Source organism: Equus przewalskii, chromosome 15 (genome assembly GCF_037783145.1).
Source record: "Equus przewalskii isolate Varuska chromosome 15, EquPr2, whole genome shotgun sequence".
Lineage (NCBI taxonomy): Eukaryota > Metazoa > Chordata > Mammalia > Perissodactyla > Equidae > Equus > Equus przewalskii.
Window position 1 is genome coordinate 70,767,565 of NC_091845.1, and position 9,314 is coordinate 70,776,878.

General features: G+C 45.9%; 1 protein-coding gene across 1 annotated transcript in view; it reads left to right on the forward strand.

Moving 5' to 3' along the window:
• BFSP2 (beaded filament structural protein 2) overlaps positions 1-3,152 on the forward strand; it is a 68,256-nt gene extending 65,104 nt beyond the window's left edge. The window contains exons 6-7 of the mRNA XM_008534075.2: positions 687-907; positions 2,870-3,152. Coding sequence (XP_008532297.1) covers positions 687-907; positions 2,870-2,873 — 225 coding nt within the window. The 3' untranslated portion in view covers positions 2,874-3,152. The remainder of the gene's footprint in view (positions 1-686; positions 908-2,869) is intronic.
• Positions 3,153-9,314: the final 6,162 nt, after the last annotated feature.

Genomic DNA, 9,314 nt, shown 5'->3' on the forward strand with positions numbered 1-9,314 from the left:
AGACACCAACCATCGCAGGCCCGGGAGGCAGAGCTCGGAGAGAAGTGGGCTCAGCATGGGGCACCGAGGAACCCACAGTGACGGGGCAGCAAGAGAAAAGGAATTAGCCCAGATGTGCCACTAAGACACTAAGGGAAAAAAATGCTGACTCTACAAAGGCCAGAGACAGTCGTTCTAACAACCGCAATCTGGGAAAGAGCGCTGGAGGAGATGGCATCTTAGCTGAGTGATGTGCGGGGTGTCAGCAGCCACCCCGGGAGTGAGAAATCATGAGCAAAAAGGCCCAGAGGCAGTTCAGAGAGCAAGATTTCTTTGTAGAAACACCTGCAAACTGCCTCTCATCTCTCTCTCATTCTCTCACTCATCTCTCATTCTCTCTATTACACCTCATCTCTCTCCCTCCACCCTCCCTCCTCCCTTCTCTGTCTTCCTTTCCTCCTCCCATCCCCCATCAGAAGGATCAGTGAATTAGACTAAACAGAGTCAGGCCTCCTGAGGAGGATTCATTATTCCACCCCCCACCCCCACCCCCGCGAGCCACGTAAGCCTAGCAAGGTCATTGTCCTTGGAGAAATGGACAGACCAGGCCCGTGCCAGCCCCTCCCACTGCTGTACGCACCCCCCGCCCCCCACCAAGGGCCCTGCCTGGTGGCCTTGGGTTTGGACCTGTGCTCGCTCTTTTGTAGAAACGAGGCCTGGAGAACACCCTGCACGATGCCAAGCACTGGCACGACATCGAGCTGCAGAACCTGGGCGCCGTGGTGGGCCGGCTGGAGGCGGAGCTGCGGGAGATGCGCGCCGAGGCCGAGCAGCAGCAGCAGGCGCGCGAGCATCTGCTGGCGCACAAGTGCCAGCTGCAGAGGGACGTGGCGTCCTACCACGCCCTGCTGGACCGGGAGGAGAGCGGGTCAGTCTCTTGGCTTCTTTAATTATGAAAGGAATTCATACCCATGGGTTTAAAAATAATTTTTTCGAAGACTATAAAAGTAATTAAAGTAATTAATTCCAAACTTCCCAACACCCATCCACACACACAGCCTAGTTGTGTCCTTCCGGGATTTTTCTATTCACATATACACAAATATATAGACAAATATATATTAGATGCCTATATACACTGTATACATTTGTGTATTTCTGTATACATGAATATAAACATACATAGACATGAGTACATGTGTTCATACGTGTCTGGTACATACATAGTATGTTATGCATGCTTTCAGCTGCGTGTAATAGACCCTAATTAATGAGGCTATAAACCATTGATCCTGAAACTTTAATGTGTACTCAAAACACCCAAAACCTGGGCATCTTTTTTAAAGTAGATTCTGCTTCAGCAGGTGCCAGGGTGGGGGCGGGGGGGGGATTTCTCATTTCTAACAAAACTCTCCGGTGATGCCCATGCTGCTGGCCTACAGACCACCCCCTGAGCAGCAAGGGCATAAGCCGTGTTTATTTAATGGTTCCAGAAATGAGGTCGTCTAGGCTGCTCAGTGACTTCATTGAGGTCCCAAGCTCTTTTCATCTTTCGAATATAGAATCCCTGATATATTAACTTTTTGTCTCCATCACCCATGGTGGCCAATCCCTGCCACAGCTCCAGACGTCGTATCCTCGTTCATGGCAAGAAAGGGGAGGGAAGACAGGACAGCAAAAAGGCTTTTCCCTGCGTGGCTCTCTTCTTTTATCAGGGAAGGACAGACGTCTTTTGAAGGCCTCCAGTGGGCCTTCCGTTATAGCTCATTGACCAGAACCTGCTCACATGACTACACCTGCCTCCAAGGGATGCTGGGAAAGCACCTATTAGCTTTTCCAACCTCCATACTGGAGAAAAGCAAGGGCTTAGGAATGGCATATCTATGTCTATGATGTATACATGTGCGTGTGTATATATACACATATACACGTTTTTGTATACATATGCACATGTATATGCATCCGTGCCATCTTTTTGTAATGGGTAAGGATCCCAGGGGCATATGCATGAGTCTTGAGGCTTGGCTTCCTTGCCAGCTCGCTAAGGAAATCCAAGCCTTTATTTTATCATAATTCTCTGTCTTCATAGTTTCCTCCAAGGTCCCTTCTAGGGCATCCACTGAATAAGGAATAGAATATCAGCTCTAAGGGAAGCCTTAGTCATTGTACAGTCCAACCTCTCAAGATTCCAGAGAGAAGAAGGCCCAGAGCTGAAAGGATTCATCCACGATCACATGGGGAGGTGGAGGCAGAGCTGGGACGGAGCCCGGGTCTCCTGCTCTCTCCAACGCGCGCGCGCGCGCGCGCGCTCCCTCGCTGTGTAACTTTCTTTCTTCAGAAGGCGAGAGAGCCCCAGGGAAGCAACCTGACCCTCCTCCTTTCATGTGGAAAATATCTCATCCAGCCTCTTTCCAACCGCCTTTTTATTGGATTGATTTCTGTTGATTATAAAAGCTAGATGTTGCTAACAAAGCTCATTTTTTCAGATGCCTATGGACATCTGGATAAACATGCAAAATTGTTTTAAACAAGTACGAAAAGTAATGAGTTGGGCTGAATTGACTTCAAGAACTCCATTTAGTGAGTGCCTGTTATGTGCCAGCACAGTCTTAAGTTCTTTGTTATTTTCATTTCTCCCCACAACTCTGCCAGGACATCATCATTTTACCCCATTTTACAGATAGGAAACAGCCTCAGAGAGCTTAAGTCATTTGCCTGAGGTCACACAGCTAATAACCACGGAGCGGGGATTTGAAACCCAAACTGTCTTGTTCCAAAAGCCAAAGTCTTCCCATGAGACACCTGGCTTTCCTCTAATCCTACTATGAAATCTCCTAATTTTCATCGTCCATGGCCTCTCTCACTCATAGGTGCTTTTTGTTTGTTTCAGCTAATGAAGAAACTTCCTCTCTTCATGAAGAAAATGCTGCCTTCCTCACCCAGTGGCCAATGAAGTTCCTCGAGGAGCTCTCCCACCACCACCCCCATCGGCCCTCACCCCCAACCCTCCCACTCCCACCCCTACCCCGAGATGGAGTCCCTGCTGGATTCCCTGGTTGAGCTGAAAACCTTCCTGGGAGTGGAGAGGGTCCTTCTGCCTTAATTTAAGTAGTCTGTAGCTTGAGCAACCTCCCTTGGCCCTCTCCAAATAAATGCTTTGTGTGCGGCTTCCAGTCTGCCCACCTTGTTCAACTCACCATCGGATCGAGGTGGCTATCACTTTCCCTGCCTGGCCTCTGCTCATGGAGCTATTCTTAAAGGCTTCTGGAAAGGTCCTTGAGCGTGACTACATCTGCCTCATCATCCAAGCGTCAGCTGCTCTCTGGTTTATCTATGGAAATGTGCTGCTTGGGCAAGAGTTGTGCTCATGGCATACGAGACTGCCACAATTCGGGGCAAAAACAACAGTCTTGCTAGAGAGGGGACTGGCGTGCTGTTCTATTGCGTGTGTCGTAATTGCAGGCATCACCGAGCATTCAGACCTCTCTCACGTCCTCTGCGTGGGTATTTATGTGCAGACACACATTTCACTGCTCTTGGCAGACCCCCTCAATCGGTTTAAAGGGAACTTCGGTTTCAGTCTGTGGGGGATTAATTAGGTTGTGGTTGCCTACCCGACTCGCAGCCTCAGAATTTTCTTCCAGCTTCCTTCCCCAGCACTCTCAGGGCCCGGGCCAGCGAGGTATAGTTTGTGCAGCTGCCACCTACTCAGGCAAGACTCCCCTGCCTTCTGATTAAAAATGAAACCACCACCTGTGTCCTACTACAGGCTCTCAGTGCCTCCAAAACCACACACACAGAAAAAGCCCGGCCTTAATTTCTTAATTCTTCCCCCAAGCTTGTCTCAGTCGACCTGTCGCACAGAATTTCAGACCAAAATAGCCAAGCTGAGTCGTTGTCCTCATCAGCTGCTAATCCAGACAGGAGGATGTGTCCAAGATGGGCACATTCGAAGACACCCCCCAGTACCTGGGGTTCCAAATAGCCAAGGACGGCTGACATAAATAGAAGAAACCTCATTTACCCATAAGAAAGCTTAAAAGAGAAGCAAGGCAAGAAATGGCGTCTCCTAGTTGAAATTGCTCCAACTGGTTTCCCTTTTTGGCTTCCAGGATCAAAGGAATTGTGTTAATAAGCCACTGGGCAGGACAGCTGTTTACAGTTTGCACGACGCCTTTGCACGATTCCATTTGTTGTTTGAGGCACAGAAATAGTCAAGACACCACCTAATGCTCCAGTTCAGCAAACCTCCAGCCCCTTTGGAGCTGCACACCCTGGAGGTGCCCATAACTGACCCACTGTGTCCAAGGGCCTCCTCAGAAGACAGAGTGTGCGGCTGACCTAGCTATGTTCCATGTTCCATGCACCACACACTGAGGTCAGCGATTAATTTTTTGTCCCCCAGCCAAGACCTAAATCCCTAACCTAAACACACCCGGAAGGCCCCAAGAGGTCAGCCGTCATGAGGGGGTACTTCTGTGTCTAAATGGCTGTGCGTTTTCCAGAACCTGGAAGCCGTTTCAGCCATTGGACAAAGGAGAGAATGGATTTGCACACCCTCCTGAGTTTCCAGCCGACAGCATGCCGTGCCCGGCTGCACACACACTCGCTCTCCTGCGCTCCGTGATCTCACAGAGCAGCTGCCGTAAATCATTAAGTTAATCATCCTTTGGCAGGGAGAGCCGAGGCAGACTGGCGCTTCAGTTCACAGCACGGTCTCTTGCTGCTTCTAATGAGGCTTCGTTAACAGGTAAGAAAAGGCGCTGCTGGCCCTCGACTCCGCCAGAGCCTTATTTAACACAGGCTTCCTCTCACAACATCCGCGACAGTTACACTCTGGCAGCAGTTCCCTGACAGGTGGTGGGGGGGGGGGGGAGGGGGCTGCTGCTTGTGTGGGTGTCAAGGACAGAGCATTTGCTCTGGAGCAGACCAGAGAAGGGCTTCCGATGGACTCCTCCAAAAGCACAGACGAGCTCTATTTCCAAACCAGGTAACTCCACTGGCCCCTGGCCAGCACCTGGAGCATGGCGCACACTCCCAATGAGTCGCTAGAACATCTATGGGCTTTCTGACCAGAGCCGTTAAATCACCCCTTCGTTATCATCTGTCACACTTCTGAGCACCTACAGGTGCCCAGACATTCTGTTGGACTTTGGGATACCAGTAAAAAGAAGGCACAGTTTCTGCCCTGGCGGGTTTACAATCTCATTGGGGAGTGTAGGTGTGCACGTAAATGGAGGAACAAAGCAAAGCACGCAGAGCAGCACCTTACAGTTTGCACGACCCCTTCATATAATTCAGTTTATCACAGAAGGCATGAAAATAGACGTCCACATCCGATCCCTGTTGGTTTCCAGTAAGATGATTCAGCAAGAATCCTCAAACACCATGCCGGTCTCTGCTTAGCTCTAACTACCCCACAGATAGTCTTTTTTTTCCTCCAGACTTATGGACATAGAATTGGCCTACAACACTGCATCATTTTAAGGTGTACAGCATAATGACTCGACTTCCATATATCATGAAATGATTACAATAAGTTAGCACCCACCATCTCATATAGACAGAAAAAAAATTGTTTTTCCTTGTGATAATCACTCTAAGGATTCACTCTCTTAACAACTTTCATGTCTATCATAGAGCAGTGTTAACTATAGTCATCATGTTGGACACTACACCCCTAGTACGTATTTATCTGATGACCGGAAGTTTGTACCTTTTCACCACCTTCATCCGATTTCCCCTTCCCCCACCCCCCACCTCCAGTAACCGCAAATCTGGTCTCTTTTTCTATGAATTTGGGTTTGTTTTGTTTTGTTTTAAGATTAAGTTCTCATGCTCCACTTTGGTAGCCTGGGGTTCATGGGTTCAGATCCTGGGTGCAGACCTAAACACCACTCGTCAAGCCAAGCTGTGGCAGCATCCCACATGCAAAATAGAGGAAGATTGACACAGGTTCGCTCAGAGCCAATCTTCCTCACCAAAAAAAAAAAAAAATTCCACATTCCACATTCCACATGTAAGTGAGATCAAACAGTATTTGTCTTTGTCTGACTTATTTCACTTAGCATACTACTCTCCAGATCATCTGTGTTGTCGCAAATGGCAGAATGCCTCCTTTTTATGGCTGAATGGTATTCCATTGGATATATATAACACATTTTCTTTATCCATTCATCTATCAGTGGACACTTAGGTCGTTTCCACATCTTGGCTATTGGAAATAACACTGCAATGAACATGGGGATGCAGATATCTTTTCAAGTTAGTGTTTTCATTTCCTTCAGATATATACCCAGAAGTGAAACTTCTGGATTGTTCGGTAGTTCTATTTTTAATTTTTTAAGGAACTTTCATGCTGTTTTCCATCACAGCTGCACCAGTTTACAATCCCACCAACAGTACACAAGGGTTCCCTTTTCTCCACGTCCTCGCCAACACTTGTTCTCTCTTGTCTTTTTGATGCTAGCCATTCAAACAGGTGTGAGGGTATCTCACTGTGGTTTTGATTTGCATTTCCCTGATGATTAGTGATGTTAGGCATCTTTTCATGTAGCTGTTGGCCATTCACATATCTTCTTTGGAAAAATGTCTATTCAGGTCCTTAGCCCATTTTTTAATTGGATTATTTTTTTTGCTATTGACTTGTGTGAGTTCTTTATATAATTTGGATATTCACCCCTTATCTGATATATGGTTTGCAAATATTTCTTCCCATTCTGTAGGTTGTGTTTTCACTTTGTGGATTGTTTCTTTCGCTCTGCAGAAGCTTTTTAGTTTGATGCAGTCTTACTTGTTTATTTTTGATTTTGCTGCTTGTGCTTCAGGGGTCATGTCCAAAACCCGTCGCCAAGACCCAGATCAAGGATCTTACCACCTATGTTTTCTTCTAGGTGTTTTATGGTTTCCGGTCTTACATTTAAGTCTTTAATCCATTTTGAGTTAATTTTTGGAGTAGTGCAAGATAGGTGTCTAGTTTTATTCTTTTACAAGTGAATATCCAGTTTTCCCAGCACCGTTTATTGAAGAGACTGTCTTTTCTCCACTGAGTATTCTTGGCTCCCTCGTCAAATATTCATTGACCCTATATGCATGGATTTATTTCTTGGCTCTCAATTCTGTTCCATTGGTCAATGTCTGTTTTGTGCCAGTACCATACTGTTTTGATTACTATAGCTTTATAATATAGCTTGAAATCAGGACGTGTGATGCCTCCATCTTTGTTCTTCTTTCTCAGGATTGGTTTAGCTATTCGCTATTCTGGGTCTTCTGTGGTTCTATGTAAATTTTAGGATTGTTTATTCCACTTCTATAAAAAATAACTTTGGAGCCTTGATAGAGATTGCGTTGAATCTACAGATGTCTTTGGGTAGTATGGACATTTTAACAATATTAATTCTTGCAAGCCATGAACATAGGTACCTTTCCATTTATTTGTATCTTCTTCAATTTCTTTCATCCGTGCCTTATAGTTTTCAGTGTAGAGATCTTTTACCTCCTTGGATAAATTTATTCCTAAGTATTTTTTTGTTTTTTATGCTATTGTACTACGGATGTTCTTTCATAAACCCTTACATCATCTTTTTTTGTTTTGAGAAATGGCAAAAGAGGATGGTGTCTCTTTGAGGCAATTCTAGCATCTTATCTAGGGTTGCTGGACTTAGCAAATAAAAATAGTGGATGCCCAAGTAAATTTGAATTTCAGATAAATAAATAATTTTTTAGTAAAACTATGTCCCATATAGTGCACGAGACATACTTCTGCTAAAAAGTTATCTGGAAGGTCTAATCAAATCACACAGAAACACTCCACATTCGTATTCCCCACCTAGTGATCTGACCTCAAGTGACCCATGAAGGTGTGTCCAGCATTTCCAGCTTAGATATCCCAACACACAAGAAGGGGAGGCGATGACCCAGGCCGAGTCCTTGCCCCTGGAAACTCACTCCCCTAACACAACAGCACGGCAGGTCCAGTCATGTTCAAGAAATTAATCTGCTAGTTGAGTGAAGAAATAAAGCAAACTATTTTCTCAGCTGAAGCGACTGGCTGAATTGGATCGTATAGACTGGTTATTTTGAACAATAGGTTGGGCAGGAACCGGAGTGGATCCCAGCACAGATGTGCTACACTTCAGAGTCAACAGAAAACCCAATTTTCCCTGACATGCCCAAGAAGAAATATTCCATTTTCTCCTGCTCCTCCTGAGAGAGAAAGGTAATTCACACCACGGGGAGTCAAGCTTTCAGTGTAATTCTGAGATTGGACGCAAAAGCCATGTTGCATTCTGAGAGAAGGGGCTTTGCAAAGTGGACGAGCAACAAATTGCTAAATTTCTCTGGGCAAATCATAGGGACTTTGTTGTTTTGTTTTTTTGTGGGGTTTTTTTTTCCCTACAGCTAAAGTTCTTATTGATGGCCTGGACAGGAAAAAAATGTATAAATGGAGTTCAGAATTTTAAACTAAAAAGACTGCTTGGCAAACTGACTAGATGATTAAGACAAATTGTCACCAACTCCATTTATATAATAATCAGGGGTGCTATGGGTTGATATGATAAGCGTAAAATACAAGCCAGATTAGCAGACTTAGTACCAAAAAAAGAATGTAAAATATCTCATTAGTAATTTTTAAATATTGATTACGTGCTGAAATGATAGGATTTTGGATATATTGAGATAAGTCAAATATATTATTAAAATTGGTCCTGGGCCAGCCAATTGCAATTCAGCTTATCCCTTCCAGGGCACACATAAAAGGAGGAACAAAGCAAAGCAGGCAGAGCAGCACATTACAGTTTGCATATAATTTTTAAGTGTGTTTGGAACAACTTGGGTTTGTGACTCTATGACTTGGGAGGGTTTGGAGCAGAGCGGGGGTGGATCTGATTCGTCTTTCCATAGCCTCAGCCCAGCTGCTGTGTAGAGAAGGGCCTGTGCAGGGCAGGAAGGAGGGGCCTACCGCCAGGAGAGAAGGGCCAGGGATCTGCTCCTGCAGGGGGGCCTGGCCAAGGTCACCTCCCAAGGCCTCGCTCCTGAGCCCCCCAGTGTCCCTCTAGTTGTGGCATGCGGGACACTGCCTCAGCATGGCTTAATGAGCTGTGCCGTGTCCGCACCCAGGATCCAAACTGGCAAAAGCCTGGGCCACCGGAGCAGAGCGCACGAACTTAATCACTCGGCCATGGGGCCGCCCCTAAATAGATTTATCTTTAAGGAGTTTTCCAAGAAGGTCTGATGGCTGATGGGTACTTTACTTCCTGACTTCTTTCCTGTTTGAGCTTGTCTGAACTGCTTCCGCTGTATTTGAGTGAGAACTGGACTAGGTACAATATTCC